Source organism: Euprymna scolopes, chromosome 22, assembly GCF_053919585.1.
Source record: "Euprymna scolopes isolate OS-2025 chromosome 22, ASM5391958v1, whole genome shotgun sequence".
NCBI classification, from domain to species: Eukaryota; Metazoa; Mollusca; class Cephalopoda; order Sepiida; family Sepiolidae; genus Euprymna; species Euprymna scolopes.
Genome location: NC_136503.1, coordinates 39369378 through 39392533, shown reverse-complemented (window position 1 = coordinate 39392533; position 23156 = coordinate 39369378). Strand labels below are relative to the sequence as shown.

At 32.1% G+C, this 23156-nt stretch overlaps 1 protein-coding gene across 6 annotated transcripts in view; it reads left to right on the top strand.

Annotated features, from left to right (window-relative positions):
* LOC145243367 (TBC1 domain family member 30-like) overlaps positions 1 to 23156 on the top strand; it is a 230676-nt gene that overhangs the window by 185900 nt on the left and 21620 nt on the right. For all 6 annotated transcript variants that reach the window (XM_080106187.1, XM_080106185.1, XM_080106188.1 and 3 more), the window contains 5 exons: positions 1907 to 2092; positions 3823 to 3991; positions 12829 to 13000; positions 18809 to 18914; positions 21141 to 21384. In XM_080106187.1, the coding sequence (XP_079962313.1) occupies positions 1907 to 2092; positions 3823 to 3991; positions 12829 to 13000; positions 18809 to 18914; positions 21141 to 21384 (877 nt within the window). The remainder of the gene's footprint in view (positions 1 to 1906; positions 2093 to 3822; positions 3992 to 12828; positions 13001 to 18808; positions 18915 to 21140; positions 21385 to 23156) is intronic.

Here is a 23156-nt window from a genome sequence, read left to right as displayed (position 1 = left end):
TCGAGCACGTGGTGCATTTTTCTTCTCATGCATACTTCCCAACTTGCATATGCACATCTTTTAGCAATTGCTAATGCTGCTATTGCTAATGCTGCTAATCTCCGCGCAAGCCAGCTATCCTTCGCTGCTGCTTATACCTTGCCGCGTGCTCACATGAACCCTTTTTACAAAAGTGCAAACAGATAAACCAAACTTCATTGTAGAACCAGTCGCATAACACTTGGACTGAATCACAGAAATGTAACACAGATGAAAGTATGTTATATTTTCACTTACTGGTATGGTATCAACCATTATACACCCTTGTGTCATCGTCGTGAACCCAGGTTCTTGTCTGTGAATGTAATCACTCAATGCCAATGTTTAGTTTTTAATAAAAGTTTATTACAAAGAGAAGAATACTCACTGAAGACATCGCAGAGACAGGTTACTTATGTATGCATAAATTGTCTCTGAAGCTTTTCTTTCCATTTTTCTTTTCTTTTTAATAAATGTTCGTAAGAAAGACAGATAAGCAGGTAGCTCGTCCTGTTACACCTAATTACATGATTGCCCCCCCCTAGATGATGACACTCAAGTTGTTTTATTTATATATATATATATATATATATATATATAATGTACAGTTTAATCAAGACATTAAAAAATGAAAATATCGAAAAAAAGTTTATATTGTACATATCCGTTATGGAATGAAATTCTCCAATAAAAAAATTTCACTTAATTTCATCAAGTAGTTTGTTTTTCGATGTAAAAAAGAAAAAAATGTGTTATGATACCAAGCAAAAGGTTCGATTTTTAGGAAGAAGACCTAGTATTAAAGATGGGGAGGGAGTGTCGTTGCTTTAAATTGAGTTATCTTTTCATGATCAAATTAAGTGAAATTTTTTTCTCTGAGATCTTCAGTTCAAAACGGATACGTACAATATAACCTATTATATATACACGTATTCAATAGAAAATTGGCTCCATAATAATAAATAAAAAATCGTCATTAATTAAAATATATTTAATGTATTTATTTGCTTCCCCACCAAAGCAAATTAGGCACAAGGCCGTTTTTAATGTGGGGTAAAAACCAGCTCCCCTAAAAGTAGGCAAAAAGAGGGCACTCTGGTTACCAAAAATAATAATTGTCCCAGTATAGAGGGTTTCCCCTTCATTGACTGGTACAAATTATCGTAAGTGCAGCATCTGCAGAACAGATACTACACTTTGATCCCGGCCTGAAAATATATTTAAGCATATTTTACATCCAGGCAAAACCGTACCCACCTCTAGTCAACAATAAAACTCTAACTAGGTGGCCTGCTAGTAATAAAATAGTCACTATTTCCCCTGCATCTACAGTTTCAATAAGAAAATAAACGAACAATTCCTAAGCAAATCTTTCATCACACTCATTATTTGCAGCACTACCTAAAGCGTGTTTCACGAAAAAATATGTGTACATTTTATCGCTGTTTAAAATGATTATTTATTTCAAAGAAACTTGGCAAAGAAAGAAGCAAATGTTCCGTCTGCCTGCTTCCCTCCGGACTACAACTTGGATGTCTTCAAGTCCAATGTTAACAAATTCCTAAAGAACCGCCCCCTTAATTAAACACTTCATCAAATCTCCACACTAACGTAATGTACTTGCAATAACCCTTATCCCTGAGTGGCTTCCGGGCCTTGATAAGTGGTGATCACTGTGTAAAAAAAAAAAAAAGCAAATAGTTTCACTCTCTATCTATTTAGTCCTCTCTCTCTCTCTCCACTCACATTTCCATGTTTACCTGAGAACTTTTTTTAAGGCATCCCTAAAAATCCACATCATTTCATTTCATCTACACAATTAAATATCTGTCTATGTATTAACCTTTACTATAATACTAAATAAAATCGTTTCTTTTTATGTGTATAGGATTTGCATCGTACTGGCTGTAGCAGCTTTAGTGGAAGGGACAACGAGGAAGACCGAGCCGTTTTGAAAAGGGTTTTATTGGCCTATGCCCGGTGGAACAAACATGTTGGCTACTGTCAAGGGTTTAATGTCATAGCTGCATTGTTGCTGGATGTTTTTGACCGTTGTGAAGATCAAGCGCTCAAGGTATGTTTGATTTTGTTTTCGTTTTTACAACACAATTCTGGCAAGGCTTCTCGGCATTGTCCAGGATTATAAATAACAAAATAGAAAAGTTTAAAAAAGAAAATGCGTGTAACATCTTTTATTTAAAACTTATCTATCTATGACTCTCTCTCTCTCTTTCTCAATTAGTTTAATCTATCATATGAAGAGTAGTTGTGTGTGTATATGTCCATCTAAAACTACAAAACCAACTCCCACAAAGTTGGTATTTCCTTGATTGGTATTGCCCCGGATGAATAATATCTAAAACTTAAGAAAAATTATTCATTATTTTTTATTTTTTTATTTTTTTTATTTTTATTTTTATTTTTTTTTTATTTTTTTTTTTTTTTACCCTAAACTGGTGCAGATTTTGTCAGGGGGCTTTGTTGGTCCCTCGACAAAGGGGGGATTGACCTAGTAATTTACTCCCATTTATCCATTCACACTTCTCAATAACCATGGCTTGGATTTTTTTTTAAATTTTGCAACCACATTAGTTATGGTGAAAGTAAGTTTTTGCCAGAACAAATTTTCCGGGAAAACTCTGCTCTCCCCCCCCCCTTGGGGGTGAGGTGGGGCATTATAGGGGTAAAATTGCTCCCAAATCGTTCAGCCATTCATTTGCTTGCATTTTTCTCAATAACCACGTTTTGGATTTTTGAAAAAAATTTCCATAGATATTAGTCATGGTAAAAGTAAATTTTTCACTCATGGAAGACGACCTTGCATGCTTGACTTGTTTTTTAGCCATGAACAAAAGAGAAGTAACTTTTTTTTTTTGTTTTTTTTTTTTGTTTTTTTTTAAGGAATTAATTCCTTTATACCCACTTATTTATCAAAGAATCTATAAAAGTGTGTGTGTCCAGGAGAAGAAATGAGCTAGGAAGAGGAGTGGGAGGGGCAGCAAGAATTTTAACCATCCAGAACATGTCAAAAATCATATTTGGATTGTTTGGACTGCAGTTCTCATCTTAATGTTATTCACATGTAACCTCCAATATTCTTCAGGTACATCTTGTTGGTACAACGGATAAAGTGCTAAATAATAATTATTTCTAAGTGAGTCTTCTCAAGGCTGAAGGTTCAATCCTCATAACAGGGGATGCCAAGAATATAATTAAGAATTACTTAGGACTTCTACCTGGTCATGAGTGATAAGAGTAGTCTGTTCCCATGAATTAAATAAAAGGTTTTATTCAAAATTCTGTACAGATTCCAAAGTTCAAATCTAAATTGAACTTATTCTAGACACGTCAGAGATACATACTCTACAATCTGCCCAATAGTGATTTTGTTGTTGTGAAGCTAAGGTGTGGTCTTGTTCAGTTTCAGAAGGTCCACTTCTTTTTTTGAGAAAGAGTTAGTCTATCGGTAATCGCTTAAAGCACCCCTATCAGGGAATGCCGACAGGGCTACCCTAACAGTTTTCTAGGATCACAGGGCACTAATCCTATTGCAATGGCTTTTCAACAACATCTGACTTTGTGTTTAATCTCCTGAAGAGGTCAATAAAATAAGAATTTTTGAGTCATAAATAACAAAACGCATCTGGAAAAAGATTAGGGGTTACATGACTGAAATGTTTTGAAAATAAAATCCAAAATCAGAACGATAGTTTGATTCATACAAATTGTTGATTCTCATTTTAAAAATTGCAAGGCATAAGATAGCAAAAATCTGATTTCTATTTTTCTTTTTTTAATTTCAAGGTGATGATTTACCTGGTTGATCATGTCTTACCCGACAGTTATTTTGCCAACAATCTGCGTGCCTTATCTGTAGACATGGCTGTATTCCGGGACCTTCTCCAATGGAAATATCCCCCTTTGTCCCGGCACTTGGACAATCTGCAGAGAGCAGCTCAAGAAGAGGCGTCTGGTAATTTTCTTTTTTTTTTTTTAAACCTTCTGGATGTTAAAGGTTCAATCCTAAGTATAGGTAATACTAAAAATATACTATGAAGAATTACTTAGACACCTATTTCTTTCCTTCTATGAAAAATATCAAATTTTTGAAAAGAAAATTCAAAAAGAAACACTTTATTTGTTTTATTTATACAATTTTTTCTTAAGTGGTCAAATGATTAGAAATTCTAGCTTGATCCAACCGAATAGTTGTACATATTTTTTCTTTTTTTCTGACAATGAGGTTTACTTTGAAAATTCAAATAACATAACACCATCGTCTTAGTTTGACATATTAAATTAGTAAATGAATCATTGAAAATTATTAAAATCTTTCAATATTGTCTTTTATTGTTTACCTTGTCTCATATTCAACAGTGTTTTTCCACCAAACTGCATTGCCATAGTCTTCAAATGCAACTTTTTATTCTTAGTAAAAACCTGTCTTGCTACCAATAATGCAAATAACTATCCTTCTTTCCTGTGTACCTGAAAGCAAACAGGACTCCCTGAACAAAGTTTCTTTCCAAGAACCTCCTACACTTGGAACACATTACTGGGGGACTATATGAATATAACATGGTCATTTTCAAGTCCAGTATCAACAAATCAAATCATTTTATGAATTATGAGTTCTCAATCCTTTCATAGTATTGTTCCATCATCAACTTAAAAATCTCACTAACCCTTATCCTCAAGTTCCTTTTAGTCTTGGTAAATGGTGAGACATTAGCATAAAAATGAAAATAAAAACAAAATCAATGAACATATTTACTATATCAAAAGATTTCTCAATGCTACTGGAATCAAACCGTGCTGGCTCAGGAAAAGTGTGGTTGGTTACTGAACAACTTTTGCTTTACAATTACATGCACAGCCATGCTTACAAGGTATATCCATTGTCTCTCAAAACTGAACGAAAACCATGAATTATTTGTGTTCTTAGTTTTGTCAATCTTCACTGTATGCTTTCAAATTTCAATATTAAATTCAAATTCTATGCCAAAACTCTTACATTCAAATCTGAGTGCAATACTTCATATGAAGTCTTATTAGAGCTTTTATATATTTTTAAAACATTTTACTCCTTTAAAATAATACTTCTAATCATCAGGCTAATCATTCCGTTTTTACGCAGTGTGATGATGCGTGAAAGTAAAACCTAGCCAGTGAGGGTTGAGGATATGCGTTGTATGGAGAGAAAGATGAGAATGATACAATCAATGTGTAATGTGGTTTTGATGATCTCAGAGGAAGACAATATAGGACAATTTGTGAAGAAGAGAAGACCGATAGTATGGTCTTATCATTCAAACACAGTAGTGTTTGAATGATAAGGCCATACTATCGATCAATTAAAAAAAGTTAAGTATCATGATGCAAGAATTTTTTTTTTTTTAAATTCAATTTAACATTATATAATCAATTCTTAATGCTGCAATATTTTAAGTTATAAATTTATTATATTTTTTACTAGAATATCTTGTCCTTTTCTTTTCCAGTTTTAACAACTAGTCCTTTACTTTTCCATGTTTAAGCTTAACTATATTACCTTTCATGCTTGCATTTTTCTAAAAATGGACTTGAAAAAGAGCAGGGTCAATAAATACCTGGGCAGAGATAGGTTAGTTTGTAAGTCAATTCCTTAAAGCCATTCAACACATGCCAGTATATAAAATGGATATTAAACTGATGATGATTAATTGGTTTCCCCATTTTGATTGTAATCAATTTACTATTTTACAATTTTGTGTTTTCAGTTTTCTTAGTTGCATCTTTTTATTTTAGCTTCTGTTGCATTTTCTATGTAGCCGGTTAGCATTTTTCACTCGTGTAGATTAGTTTCCACACTCAAGAGTTTTCCTTGAGATTTCAGCTTTTTTCAGCATTACTGCCTCTCACATAGTATGATTCTTCCCCTTGATTCTGATATCTCCAAGTCTGTTTTTCCAGTTCTTAGGGACTTTTCCTAATGCTCCTACAATCATTATTATATTGACTTTCTGCAGGTTCCATTTTCTTTTCAGTTCTCTGGCAAGTTCTGCATATTTGTTTCCTTTTTCTGTCTTCGATCGTAACTCCATGGTCTGCTAGAAGAGCAAAATCTACAATTTGGCAGATTCTTTCTTTGAGCCGAGATATGTTCATCTAAATTTAAAAGTTAAACACCACAAGAACTTTCTTGTCAGCCTGATACATTTAAAAACAAAAATTTATTGATCAAAATAAGCACCATCAAAATCAACATACTTTTGCCAACACAAAACAAGTGTCTTTATGCAAATAACATAAAAATTTTGCGTTCTAGTGGTGAAGTCGCTAAAGATGTTTTTGATATCACTTAGTGTTTTGAAGCATTTCTCATGCAAAAAGTTGTTGAGGCTTGAAAAAGTGATAGTCGATAGGTGAAAGATCTGGAGAGTATAGCGGATTAGGCAGTTTTGTAGCCGAATTTGTTCAATTTCTGCAGGGTCAGTTTAGCAACTCTCTTGACGAATGCTGGGTGCTGTTGTTGAATTTTCTGATGCATTTCATCCAAATTTGTTAACAGTACTTTTCCGCCTACATTCAAAAAAACTAATGGATGAGACTGGTCACAGACCATCAAACAGTCAACATGATCTTCTTTTGGTGCAGCTCTGGTTTCGGGAAGTGTCATGGAGCTTCATTGGCGTCTAACCAGTGTGCTGAGTATCGCCAGTTGTCATAAAGAACCCACTTTTCAATGCAAGTAACAACTCGGTTGAGAGACAAGTTGTTCTTATTGCGTAAAAGAAGGGAAGATGACACTTCATAACAGCGTTTCTTTTAGTTGTTGTTCAATTCGTGAGGCACTCATAAAGTTTTTTTGTCTTGCTAATCAAGTGGTTGAAAATTGTTTTATTCATTACATCTAATTCAGAAGCAAGTTCTCAAACAGTTGTGCATGGATTGGCTTCGACTAAGGCTCTTAATTGATCGTTGTCAACATCCGATGGCCAACTACTACACTCATCTTCAAGACTTGTTGCCACCACAAAATTTCTTAAATCACCATTGTATTGTGTGTTCAATAGTGGTTCCTGGGCCAAATACTTTGTTGATATCACGAGCTGTTTCAGCAGCTTTTCAGCCTAGCTTGAATCGAAATAAGAAAATTGTGCAAATTTGTTTTTTTTTTTTCCATCTTGTATTCAACGTTCTGAAAAGACATAATTGTTTTAAAACGATTGTAACTTAAATGATTAGATAGAGTGAAAAACTCTCTTTAAAATGATGTATAAAGTAAAGGTATTATAACGGAAACTTATTTGAAAATACATCGTTCAAAATCGAAATTAAAAATTCTGCAATAACTTTCTTGTCAACTTAATATTATGACATCTAGTCTTCTTGTTTGAATGAGTTTATCTGTTTGGATCTTCATGTCCCAAAGGATTTTGTGGTTTTCGTTTTCCAGTACAGTCTCTGGTTTGAACCATTTGTCTGCATGTTTCAGGTGCAGTCGTTGGCAGAGCTCCCAGTGCACTGCCTTCCCTATGCAGTCGTGCTCGTCCTTATATTCCTTTTGGGCTTATTTGTTGCATTCACTTATACGGTTTATAATTTCGTCTTTTTGCCAACAAAGTCTATATTTACTATTTTCTGTGTTTTATCTATTTTATCTTTAATGTGGTTAGTTCTAATTGTGTTGTTCTGTGCAGCTGTCAGTAAAGATTTTGTTTTTTGTTCATGTGTCTTTTTCTTTATTTATTCACACTGGTCATCACTGATTGCTCACTGAAAATAGCCAGTAGTGTTTCCTTGAGTACATTTAACAAGTCTGTCCAAATCATTATTATAGTAGTAGTAGTATTATAATAATAACTAGCAGGACCTGTGGAAATTCCACAAGGGACTCATTCATATTTAATATATTGATGTTGGCATTCTGTAGATGTTCAATGTAAATGGAGACGCTCTGATATTATTGTAGCTTTTTTGTTAAAACTGCAAAAGTATTTATCTAAGCTAGCAGGGATGCCCGGCGTAGCCCGGTCATAAAGTACGCTTAAATATGATATTTTAATTCTTGCAGATTTCGTATATATTATTATAGATCTAATGTTCTATCGATTTTTATATATTCTAAAGTTGCGATTTCAAAATTAAAAAAATATATCCAGATGACTTGGGTGCATCAGCTTGACTTGAAACTAAAACTTATGAATATATATATATATATATATATATATATATATATATATATATATATATATAACCTAAGTTCCTTCAGCTATAACCGAAACCAAAACTTATGAAGAATTCTTGGTAAAATTATTTTTTTACAAAAAATGGAAGTCCATAACAATTAAACGACCCGGATGTAAGCGTGACACAGAAAATAAATAACACACATGCTATCGTATTAATATATATATACTAGTAGTATTAGAATTAAACCTCCATCATACTAAACATGCTTCATGCTGAATTTGGTGCAATTCTGTCCACTACTTTTAAAGCTTATGAATGTTTGTTTTAGTATTGCCAGTAGTAGTAGTAGTAGTATTGACATTGTTGGAGTCTATAAGTGACAGAAAAACAAATGCCCATTTATTAATAAAGATTTTACATAGTCATTTCAAAGGAATGAAAATATTATCTTGAGATAGGGAAGGGTGGGGTCTGTGTGGCTTGTACTTTGAGTCAGCCATGTCCTGAATGATTGAAGAGCTTTGCCAGGAAAAACAATTTGCATATTCCTTATTCTCCAGAGCTTTTTCATACAACAACGTGACCTTGTTTGGCGGTTTGATACCAGGCGGTTTGATTGTTTATTCCTCTCTTCTTACAAACGCCTAGAGAAATAGCCGTGCCATGTCATACAACTGAAAAGATTATTTTCATTCAGCGTGGGAGTGGAGCAGAAGGGGAAGTAAAAAAACTAGTAGGCCCTCTCTTCCCTCTTCCTCTTTCTTTCTCTCTGTCGTTTTCTTTCTTCCTCCTTCTCACTATTCCTATCTCTTCCTCTTTCTTCTCATCTCTTTGTTTTCCTCACCCTCTTCTTTTCTTGCTGTTTCCTCCCTCTTTCTCTTTAAATATTTACAGCATTTCATTATTCGACATTCCTCCCAATATCTAAAACATTCAGATACAACCGACCATACATGATCCTTAGAATTTTAGTATCATACAGAAATGGGCACTATTAAAAACATGGAGTTGTGAACCAGAAAACTAATCATAGTTCAAGTACATGCTAAAACTACAATTTTTTTCTTATTTATCTGCTTACCTTATATATATTATATATATATATATGATGATTTTTATTTTTATTTTTTTTGATGATTGCTACTTCTTGACAGAAGTTTGCCATCTCTTCTTGAAGTGTTTTTTTGCATCCGTGTGCACGTAGATGACTCTTCAATCCAGCTTTAGATTTACATGAAAGTTCACAAATGTGGCATAAAAACTTTCCTTCTTGTAAAGGCTATCGCATCATGGTAATATTGTGAATCCTCGAATGCTGTGTCAGGCCACTTTTAGATTTGCAGATTAGACCACATATGACAACTTAGCGTTGCCAGGTGTGCTGTAGAAGCTTCCTCATATATACTAGCAGGGAGAGTGACGTTGCCTGGGATTGAATCATGATCAACGAATGTTTCACACTCCCATATTTTTATTGTCATCAAAATCTGTGAAATCGCCCATTTTCAATCAAATCGATTAACTACCTGCTTTACATGCTTCCCTGCAGTGACTTAGTCCAGATTCCACTGAACTTACTGTTGATTTTAAAAAAATTAAAAAATTGAATTAAAGTTTAAAATGTAAGATTCAAGTATAATGGTTCAATTATGCTCTAAACAGAAACATTCATTTCAAAAGCATATCTGTTATGTGAAAGGACCTACTGTTGATTTTATATGCTCAGCCTTACTGCTTGTTCAGTGAAAATGGCTAGACTTGACTTGAAGTTTCAATTAAAAAAAGTCAATATCATGCTGCAAATGTGCTATAAATAGAAACATTGATTGCAGATTTGCCCCTGTCATACTAAAGAACCTACTGTTGATTTTTTTTTTTTTATGCCGGGCATTTTGGTTTGTGTGGTAATATAACTTCTCAAATGCACTTGTGATGTTAGGCTTTGGTCAAAATCGCTTGTTTTTTTTTTTCATCAGATTATTTCAATTATCGATACTTATTGAAAACATTCTTATGCAAAACCTATCAAAGAACACTGCCAGCCATATATGTAAAATTTAATAAAAATCAGCACAGTCGTTTTCAAGTTTGTAGGGAACAAACACACACATGTACAGTCCTTTTTATATAATAGAAGATATATATGTATATATATATATATATATATATACTGTTTTGTTTTTAAATTCTCAAAACAGTGATGCCTGAAATAACATTAGGACTATTGTGAATTCGTGAAAGCAAGTTGATGCAGCAATTGCAGGAAATGAATTAACTTACTGGCAAAATAATTTTCCAACAAACAACTAAAAAAAGAATTTTTTTTTTTAGTTTTAACGGTTAAGTCTTTCAAGACTTATGTATATATTAGTCTACCTGTTGACCCTTAAAGTGTAAGATGAAAATTGAGAAAACATTTTTTTTTTTCTTTTTTTTTAAGTGATGAGGGAAAAAAGAAAACTTGGGAAGCCCCCAGAGCTCTACTGCAAGCATTAATTAAAATTAAGGAAGCTCTACTAAAAGCACTACTAAAACTAAGTTTCTAACCCCCCACCCCCCGAATACAAAATATTTTTTAAGTAAGGCATGTAAAAAAAAATCATCAGAATCCACAAGAGCGCAACTAAAAGCAGTAAATATGGTTATAAATATGATTATAGTTGTATATTTATATTTAAATTAGTTTTCGGATTGATTTTTTTTTTTTTTTTTTTTTAACTCAACAAGGTTAAATTACATTTATTTCTAAGGAAAACACATTAAAATAAGTTAAAACAAAAAATATTGTTGACTTTGTGTATGCTTTGAATAGCAGCAGTGACTTTTAATATCAGACTTAGGACATGGCGGCCATGAAATAGGTAGGTAAGCAGACAAATTTTTTGAAACTGGAAGTCAGAAACTGAACGGATGATTTAAATGCCCAAGCAAGCAAGCTGATCTGAGTTTTATAATTATATAGATACACACACTCACACAGTGATATTTTTACCCCATTTCATTGACCGGTATAGCATTATAAACAAAAGTTGCATAAAAAATCTTAATATCTGCAGTAAGAATATAAATGTATCTGGGTTCCTCCTCACAAGAATATGATTGGCTGATGTAAGCTATTATAGCAGCCTGGGAGAGACATCAAAAGCCTAAAGCTTAAGCATATTACCATCTACAACTATTAACAACAGTTCATTAAGGCGATTTATTTGATTGTATTACTTGATTACTATAGCGAAGATCACTTGACTACTTCCAACAACTATGTACCTTTCACGGTACATATCAGTATCTAAGATAGTGTACAAAATGTTCTGATCAAAGAAATATTTCCGATTTTTTTTCTTGTTTCTTAATATTTAATTTGAACAAGTTTTTTCTTTTTTTGATTAGTAATGTCAGTACAACAACAAAAGTACAAAGAAAGATAAGAATAAGCATTTCAAACATGACTTTTTTAAAACATAAAAATGGTCAGTTTTATATGCTGGCATGTTTTTTTTGTTTTGTTTTTTTTACTCTTATTCACTTCAAACAAGGCACTGTACCACTTGGACATAAGGGACTATTATTTGAGAGAATATTTACAGGGACACTAAGTAGGTAGTTTAAATGTAATGTAGAACAAACATCTCACTGCTAAAGTTCTGTATGTCATAGAAGTAGGAAACCTGAAGGGAATTCCAAAGTCTAACAGTTCAAGAGAAAAAAAAAACAATTCAGATAGAATGCTTTTCAGGGATGGAATTTTGCTGCTTGTCGGATGAATTAGGAGTATTTACGTCAACAGGTGGGGAGGACAAGTGCTATGAGTTCATCAGAGCATGTTCCATTAAAATATTTGTAAAACATGCTTGGACTGCTTTCCAAAATTGACTTTCAAATTAACCTTTCTGGACGAATTTTTATCTCTTTCACTTGTGTCTATCAAGCAGTGTTCATCTAATGTCGTGGAATCTGCCTCAAGGTTTTGTACGTAAAGGGTAGTTTCTATCACACAGTTTTATAATATATAGCAGGTGTAAGTACAACAGCAAAAAGACTTTAAAATTAAAAAGTAAATAAAAAAAAAAAGTGATATTTTTACCAGTGATGGGACGATTTCAATATTTTTCCCTGATTCCATACTAAATTCTTAATTCCAATACAATTACCGATTCCGTACTAAATTCCTAATTCCAATACGGTTACCAATTCCGATTCTTTATAAATCTCTAAATATTTAAATATAAAAATATTATTTTGTCCCGATTACCATAAAAACACATCTTAAATGAGCATATATTTTCTCAAACGTAAAAACACGATTGTGTGAGGGGGACGATATACAGATTCCAGTTTTCCTGGAAGTTTAAATCAATAAATTTTTTTTTTTTTACTACCAGCAATGGAAGATTTTTCTTAAACCAAAAAAAAAAAAGATAAAGTAATCATTTTTGGCAACGGAAAATACACTCATTTTTCCGATTCCGTTACTCTTAAAAGTTCTTATTTTCCCAATTCTGATTAATTATCCCAACACTAATTTTTATTAATCTGAAACATCTCTCGTCTTGAAGAGGATGACTTGTAAAACAAACGTTAGAATCTTTTCTATTTGTAAAAATTATAACGATTATCTTTTTTTTTCTGTTTCAGGAGCTATTTATGAGCCCCCTCTGACTAACGTGTTCACAATGCAGTGGTTCCTTACTTTATTTGCAACATGTCTTCCAAAGAAAACGGTTTTAAGAATGTGGGATTCAATTCTGTTAGAAGGTTCGGAGATCTTGCTGCGGGCAGCACTGGTCATCTGGGGTAAGCTGGCCAAGTAAGTATGACGAGTTTCTGCAAACACCTTTTACATTAACAATGATTAGTTAAACGCTACTTTGCAAACATGTTCATCATCATCTCCATGACTTCAAAAACACATTCATCATCATCTCCATTACTTCAAAAACACATTCATTATCATCAGCATCATCATCTTAATTACTTCCAAAACATGTTCATCACTATCAACAGCCGCATCATCATATTCAAAAATGTTTCAGATCTATATTGCCATTGCTTACAATATTTGTTTTTTTTGTTTGTTTTTTTCTGAATTCTTAAAATGGGGTGTTATATTGTATACCATGAAAATTTATTTATTTATGAAAAAAATGCAAAAATAAATCAGGCACTAGGCCATTCCAAAGTGTTGAGGCGGGGGGGGGGGGGCTATGGTCCTCCTTGTCACTGTACCGTATACATGTCTATAATTTTTCTATCTAGAATCTTCAATCACCATAATACTTCATTCATTCCCGGGGGGGGGGCTATTTTTATAGTTAAATCTTTAGAGATTTATAAAGAATCAGAATTGGTAACTATTGGAATTAGGAATTTAGTACGGAATTGGTAATTGTATTGGAATTAGAAATGTAGTATGAATAGATTTTTTTTTAAAATAAATTCAATCTGAATATAAATCAACAGATCATTTTTATTATATACCGTGTGTGATTGTGAGAAAGCAAAGAATGACTAAAAAATAGTTGGTGGAAAAAAACAGAAGATGCAAATTGTTTTTGTTTTTTGTTTTTATATAAGGATTGAATTTTATTGTCGTCATAATATATATATATATATATATATATTTTTTTTTTTTTTCTAAAAATTTTAATTTTTAAGTTTCACTCAGACACAGACAAGTGCCCTTTTTATTATTATATAGTGATCCTGGATATGACCTTAAAGAACATTCAATAGTGAAATTCTAACTTAGGAACTTTGGGGAGTGTAGTCATCCCATAGTTTCCATTAATCCCAGCTCCATTTTAATTTGTAGTGGTAGTAGTACCTGTTAAAGTTTCATCTTTGGGTTTAATAATAGAATTTATGAGTAGGACACTACATTGTCATGGATTCTTTTCGCTAAAGTGTTCACCTTTATTTTATTTATTGATTTCAGTGTTTGCCTTTTTTACCTTACCAATTTCCAAGCCTATTCTACCTTTTTTTTTTTTTTTTTCAACCTATCAATTACTTAAGCTTTTCCTACTCTTTACTGCCAACCAGCCAAGTGTTTAATTATATTATATACTATGTATGGTTGCGAGAAAGCAAAGAATGACTTTGAAGAAAAAACAAATGAGACGCAATATGTTTTCTTTTTAAAAGGATTGAATTTCATTAAAAACGGTGCAATATAATTTTTTTTTGACTTCAAAATAGTTTTTTTGTCTAAAAATTTTAGTCTTTAAATCTGTATGCAGTACCGATGGACCATATTGGCAAGTGCTGTAGCAGAGGACAAGTCATCCTTTGGTGTAACGTTGTACCAATATACTGCCTCCAGTATGGTGCACCGTTTCCTGGCTGCAATCCTTTTGACATTTTTATGACATTGCTCGATGATGCCGTTACCGAAAGGAACATATGCACAATGAAATAAAAGTCTGATTCTCCATTCGTCCATAAAGGCTTTAAACAAGCTGCTCTGAAAAACAGTGTCATTATTCGTTAGAATCTCTAATGGCTTCGTTCATAGAAAAGAGTCTTTAGTTGATTGATTATACATTTTGCATCCTGCCGAGCAATGTGTCGCCAGACAGCAAACCAAGTGGGGCCGCAGTCAATCAGTGTCAAAAATTGGACCCTATTATAATGAATGATATCCATTGCTATCCTATGCCATGTTTGTTCAATATTTACAGTCCCCCCCCCCTTTGACTAGTGCATGGGTTACAGATTGATCAACTGACACTCTACACATTCTTTGACAATGGTTCTCACAGCAGCCTTGGAAACTCCAGGGTTAATTCGCTTCACAAAGTAGTGTCCGCTTCATACCAGGATAACCGCTTTGTTGATGAACAATTTTGATCTGGTCCAACCTGACTGAGTTCACAGATGTAGTGCAGACAGGTTGCACCACACACAGACAAATGCACTTTGAGAGAACCACGGCTGGCTGTTAGGTTTTTCCCGGAATTTTTTGGAGGGTATGAAACGGTCTATACCTACCTTTATGAGTATATGGTGATCCTGGATATGACCTTAAAGAGCATTCAGTGGTGAGATTCTAACTTGGGAGCTTTGCGTAGTGTAGAGTCATCCTTTAGTTTCCATTAATCCCAGCTCCATTTTAATCCGTAATGGCAGTACCTGTTAAAGTCTTGTCTATGAGTTTAATAATAGAATTTATGAGCAAGACATTACACTGTCACAGATTCCCTTGGCTAAGGTGTTCACCTTTATTTCACACCAAGAATTCTGGAATGGTGAAATTACCATTAATTACCAGTAATCCTGGATCCACTCTATCTTAAAGTGGTAGTACTTGTGAGCCTCATCTTTTTTTTTTTTTTTTTACTAAGGTGTCATCACTTCTGAAAACCACTCAACTCAAAGATAATTTGAAAAGACATTATTATTTAAACAAATGATTTTTTTTTTCTTTTTACAATTACATTGTTTTGCTTTTCCAATTTCTAATATAAAATATTCATACACATGGATGGCGCTTCATAAGATATGGCCAATTACTTTATTTAAATATATGTGTGTGTGTGTATATTTTCTGTGAGAAAAATGTGTGTGTGTGTGTATATATATATATATGGTCCCCCCTCGCCAAACTTTCACAAGAAACACTCGACTAGCTGAAAACACTATCAATAATTCCCCCCACTCTTTATCTGTGTCTAAACCTAAACATAGATTCCATGATCAAAGCTTCTTTCTTAGAACTGCACGCCTGTGGAATTGTCTTCCGTTTTCCTGCTTTCCAGCTGTCTATAATATGGTTGTCTTTAAGTCCAACGTGAACAAGTTTCTGATGAGCCGTTCCACTTAAGTTAACAAATTTACCGAACTTCCATTACTATCGATTACTATATTGTCCTTTTGACTACTGTACACTCTTTAACCCTTATCCTTGAGTGGCCTATCGGCCTTGATAAGTGGTGATGCCTATGTAAAAAAAAAAAAAAAAAAAGTGTGTGTATGTATATTTGTAGTCATCAACATACATCAGTGCCGCTAGACTAGCACCTCTCCCAAGCTGAGGATTGAACCTAGAACCATTGCGTTGACACTTTGCAGTTCTACCCATCAACCCACAGGAGCGGTTCCCTCAAATAACCTCAACAAATGTCTATTTTAAACAAACATTCGTCCACCACTTTTATAGTGCTCAGATCACTTATTTACAAATAAACAGCAAACCTCGCATTTTTCAGCCAATTAGATAGCGGGTGAGATTATTTACGACAGTGCTCTACCCAAAGAGGGGGGCTTAAAATATATTTGTAGTACACACACACACACACACGTTTTTCTCACAAAAAAAAATTTTTAAAGGCAGATAAGAACAACATAAAACCTGATTCATAAAATCGCAAACAGTTACCAATGAAAGAATTCACATTAAGTCTCTAAATACAATTGAAATAAGCATAAATTGCCAAAGAAAATAAATTATAGAAAATGCGTGTAAAGTGAATACAAACATTTGAAAACTATTCTTTAATTGGTAGAAAAAAGGCCATGCTAAAATGGCTAGTTGTCTAAACTGCAACTACAGGGTGACCCCCCCCCCAAAAAAAAAGCTGAATGGAGGCCATCTAGAACAAAGAAAAAAAGGCCAAAGACACTAGTGCTCTCATGTGATGTTTTGAATATAATAAACTAGTTATGACCAAAGTTTCATTTCATTCGGACAAAACCCTAAGAAACAGAGCCTAATTAGAGTTGGGGCCCGTTTTTTGGTGGGTCACCCTGTAGAAGCGAGATCTAATGAAACTGCATCGGTGCAAACCATGTAGAAATGTAAAGCTGCATGCACCCAACTCAAGCTCACGGCAAAACAAGAAGACAAGTCTCATTTTCAAATTCACACGCATAGTGGAGCTTTTTTTTTTTTTTGTTCAATTTTAAAGATTCCATCGCTTGTTAGCAGTATCATTCAGGGGAGATAACTTGGATATGATTCAAAGGAAATAACTGCAAATATATTAAATCAATGTTTTATTTACCGTTTCCCATCATGATTCTGAGACCATAACTGCTACGAATCACTACCTGATGTTGTTGGAAACTAGCGTTAAAAAATTCTAAATGCAACACGGAGTAAATGTATGAAACCACAATTTGCTCATAGTTATTTATAAAATAATGACTTGTGTTCAATTAATTGTATACAACTGTCCACAACGTATATTGTTTCATCATTAAATTAAATGACTCTGAAAAACTTTACTTTCCTTGCAGACTACAACATGGTCATCTTCAAATCTAATGTCATAAACTGTCATCATAATCAAATTTTGTTCATTTCATTCATTTTCAATCCTATCATAATATTCTTCATGAGCAGGGAGACCCAATGTCGCCCGGGATTGAATGATGATCAACAAATGTATCACACTTCCAATACTTTTATTGTCATCAAAACTGGTGAAATTGACCATTTTTCAATCAACTGATTAACTACTCTAGTTGGGAACCATAATCACAATGCTCCAAGAGGAAATTTCATATGCCTTCCTGCAGTGACTTACTCCACAATACATTGTAGTCTACATTGCACTGTAAAGAACTTACTGTTGATTTTATGGAATTATCATTATATAATGGCTTGAATTAAAGTTTAAAATGCAAGTCAAGTAAAATGGTTCAATTGTGCTCTAAGCAGAAATGTTCATTTTGAACGCACTTCTGTCTTATCAAAGAATGATTCTGTACACCTGGCCCTCCTGTTTGTGTGATGATAAAACTTCTTAAATGCACATGTGATGTTAGGCTGTATAAGGGTGTTAACTTTGGTCAAAATCAGACTGTTCCTTCTTTAATCAGATTTTTTTCAATCATTGATTTTCGATACTTATCAGATGCATTCCAATACAAAACTTAACTAAGAATACTCCTAGACATATTGAGTACATTAGTGTGAAATTTCAAAAAAAGATTGGCCCAGCCATTTCGGAGTCCATAGAGAACTCTCACAAATACAGTGTCTTTTACATATAAGTAGAGATTATATTCATTATAATAATCAGAACAAACATATGGTATAGTTAATAAAGTGTCTGAGCAAAAGTGTGTTACAAAAGTATGCATCATGATTCTGAGACCATAACTGCTACAAATCACTATCTATATGCTTAGATGTAGCTACATTGTCCTATATTGTCTCTGGGTAAGTTCATTATTCCTGAAATGGCTAGATCAGATTATCCCATAATAAATAACTACCACTACTACTACTAAACAACAAAAGGAAATTACCATATTCTCTATGAAGTCTAGTTTATGTAGCAGTTGTGTGTGGAAGGAAATGCTTCAAGTTGATTGGTCTATGACATTTTGTCTTTTACTGTTTGATGACAAATAAAAGTGATATTGGAAAGAAGTACTCTGATGATTTGGGAACAAATAAGCAAAAAAGGGGAAGGAACAAAGGATGCATGTGTAACAACTGCTCTCTAAATTCACCTGCTATGAAAAGTATTGACCTCAATAAGAAATGGATAAAAATGTAACATTTTTCAAAAACTGTAAATGGGTTGTTATTTGTCTATTTAAGAGAAGCACAACAGTATTTAACAAAGCCGAGCAATGATCCATAATGTTGTATTTTTATTTGCAGAAGAATAATGTCTGCTGGAAGTGCTGATGAATTCTACACTTTGATGGGGGAACTCACCCAAGATATGGTCAATGGAGATGCTTTTAGTCCAGAAAAGCTGATCAAGGTTTGCAAACTAAATTGTGTTCCATATTTCAATGAACTACTACATCCATACATTCTACCTAAACTAAACCTCTTTTCGCTTTCTTAGGAGAACCAACCACACAGCATTTTATTTGTATGACTCCTGTTTGTGTAGTGCGAAAATTTTTTGTGGACGTGCTTCAAATCTAGTCCAATAAATTGTATTCATGCACCAATCCATTCTATTATTCAATAGCCCAATTACTCAGCACTTGTTTGTCTGTTTACATCAATAGAAAATAGTACATCAAAACATGTGACTGCTTTAAAAAAATTGTCTATTGATGTTTTTTGGGTTTTTTTAAATTTAATTTTGTCTTTTCTAATTAGTGTGCACTGTTAAATTTTTTATTTCATCTTTGCTATACGAAACAGATTGTCTTGGAAGAATAAAATAGAATTTAGAAAAAGATCAACTTGACACGACAGCCCAAGCTAAAATCTGTAAATGTGATTAGTTGTATTAAAAATATGAACTAGCTGCCAAATTTTATTAACTAGTAATGTCAGATTTTCTAAGCGGTGATTGGCCAAAGTAATCAACAAATTTAAGAAGTTAAGATCCGGTGAGTGTGAAATGAAACCTATTCAAGATGACGCCACCTACTGATAAAATGATCACCAAAGTGCCCCACACACACACACAAATATCTGTATCAACTGACTGAAGTTTATTTGTAACACATACTTGGAGTGAAGCAATGATTGTGAATGTTATTAACGATTCGAAGGGATTACATTTTTGCATAGAACGTCATTATTTCTAACTGTTGCTTTTTTGCATCATTTTTTTTTTTTTTTGATTTGTTGTTTCATTTTATTTCCATCAAAATTCTTAAAAATCAAAGCCCCCCCTCCCTCTTACTGAGGTTAACATTTGATCTCTATATGAATACATAGGATATCCAAATGTTTCATTAAAGTTATCTTTTACATCTTAAACACTGAGTTAGTAAAGAAATTGTGAACACAATTTCCCTCTCTTTAACTGACCTTTTAAATGTGTTAGTATACCTTTCTTGTGGTCTCTTCGTCTTACTGAATTCCGGGACAAAAAATCATCTGGTCTGGTGGAGTATCTAGTTTTGTTCTATACTTAAGATAACATCACTTGGAGAAAAGGTGCACTATTTGTTATAAAAGCCAGCGTGGGTTTACCACATCTGTGCTGTGAGTACGATGCGATTCTGAATATTTAGTCAGGAATTACTTGTACGGAAAAGTATTCTCATATCAAGTTGTCCTGGCAAACCTCTGTACAGAAAAACCTTAGATACTCGAGGATACTGTCTAGTAGGCATTCAAGTTCTCTCACGTTATAGGTATGCATCCAAACCTGCATATCTGAACATTATGGAATTCTTTTTTTGAGATGACTAATTTGTATAATTTATTTTAATCAAAGGCCAGAGGAATAGTTGGTCGAAACAATGTGAAACAACTATAAATGATGAGGATAATAGTCTGCAAACAATTAAAATAAAATAAATTACAAATTACTCATCTCAAAAAACAATAACAAATCTTTCTAGACTGAGAGAGCATAAAAGATATTCACTTAAATTGGAATATAGTCATAAAAAGGTGCTCAATATCCAGAAAATAACTTCTCTTCATATCCCTTCTGCCGAAATATCTGGTAGAGTGAGTTTGTCACATACTTCTGCTTTTTTTTTTCGTGTTTTCATTCGTTCTTTTCTTTTTGAAATTTTTGTAGGGGTAACGAATGAGTTGACATATAATAATGAAAAACTGGTCAATATTCTTAGTATAGCAGGTTTGGCCAAACCGAACTTCAGGTCGACCCTGGCAACGCTGAGTATCCATGCTAATATATATATATATATATATATATATATAGTCTTTGAAGTTTTTAACCTTTAAAACTATACAAAAAAAATATTTATATATTATATATATAATAGCTATATATATATATATATATATATATATATATATATATATATATATATATATATATATAACTTCAGTTCCTTCAGCTATTATCAAAACCAAAACTTATGAAGAATCCTTGGTAAAATTATTTATTACAATAAATGGAAGTCCATAACAATTAAACGACAGTCACTTGGATGTAAGCATGACACACAAAATAACACACACACTATCCTATTAATATATAGATAATTATAACACTGCAGATGATGTAAATAAAAATGTTAAAACATTTTAATTTTTATTTCAGTCAATCTACTCCATCTCACCGTTTCCATTTCCTCAACTGGGTGACCTGCGTGAAAAATACACCTACAACATCCGTCCCTTCACAGGAGCTGTGGGTAATACTGCCAAGAAAACGCCGAAAGCCGAAGCTGGAATTTTTGGCAGTGATGAAGACGAATTGGATGACGAAGATATGGAAGCGATTCGTTGTTTTGCCGGAATCTTCCACATGCAGTCTGTGTCGACCACGGGGGCTAAGACAAAAGGTAAATCTAACCACACTATTAGTCATGCTTTTGATTCATTTATCTGACAGGGATCGACCAAGAAAATTAATGCTTGTTTTTGTTTTTTTTTTTATTTGAATTGGTTTAGTTGGAAACTGAAAATATTCTCCAAGTTAATTTTCATAGGGTATGACTAAGAAAATGCTTTGAATAAGAAAAAAAAATTCCTTACAAATGTATCGTGTCATCTTGTGTTAAATGAAAATTAATTACTATGGAAGCAATAATAATTAGATCAAGCAGTTATGTAAAACCTTCTTACTTCTTGAAAAAAAATGTGCAAAAATGACACAAAAACCCAAACTAGCCTGAATGCCCGGCATTGCCCAGGTGTTTGGAGGTGTGTATTGGGCAAAAAAAAAAAAAAGTGGTAGTAGTCAGGCAAGCTTCAACCTGTACCGCAAAGCAGGAAAAGAAAGTGAAAAAAAAAAACGTGACTTATTAGCTGTTGCACCCATTGCCAAATTGGAAGTGACGTAGGTTTAAATTAAGGCTAGACAATCGAAAAGAGGCAATGATTTTCGAAAATATTGGCAAAAAAAGAGACCCCCTCCTTGTAGATAAGTACCCAGTTGAGGGTAAAGGAATTAATGTTTTTGGCCAATATTTTTATATTTGTCATCCAAAGGGACGAGCTTCAAAACGATACTGATTTCGTGAAAATCTGTCGCCTCTCTTGAAAGTTTTTGCAAGACATACATATATACAAACATACATACGTACAAACATACATACATACAAACATACATACATGCATACAAACATACATACATACATACATACATTTAAACGAACAGATGAGATTTATATCATAGATTATATAGGTGCTTATTCAGAATTATACTTATTTAAAAAAAGACAAATACAGAAAATTTTATATATATATATATAATATATATATAATATATATATAATATATATATATAATATAATATAATATATAATATAATATAATATAATATATATAATATATATATATAATATAATATAATATATAATATAATATAATATAATATATATAATATATATATAATATATATATAATATATATATATAATATAATATAATATATATAATATATATATAATATATATATAATATAATATAATATATAATATAATATATATAATATAATATATAATATAATATAATATATATAATATAATATATATAATATAATATAATATATATATAATATATATATTATATATATATAATATATACAGTGATGATCATATTTATTGGCACGGTAAAATAAAAGTTAAATTTTGTCTAATAAATTATAAAAAGGGATTAAATTAAAGAAAATAACAAAGTATATTATGTATTTTTAACTGGCCTTTCCGATGCAGCAATCGGATTTTAGAAAAAAATAAATAACAAAAGAACAACAAACATAATTGCAAAAAACCCTTATAATATATATATTTAATATAATATATATATATATAATATATATATAATATATATATATATAATATAATATAATATATATAATATAATATAATATATATAATATATATATAATATAATATAATATAATATATATAATATATATAATATAATATATATAATATAATATATATATAATATAATATAATATATATAATATATATATAATATAATATAATATATATATAATATAATATATATATATAATATAATATAATATATATAATATAATATATAATATATATATATAATATAATATATATATAATATAATATATATATATATATATATATATATAT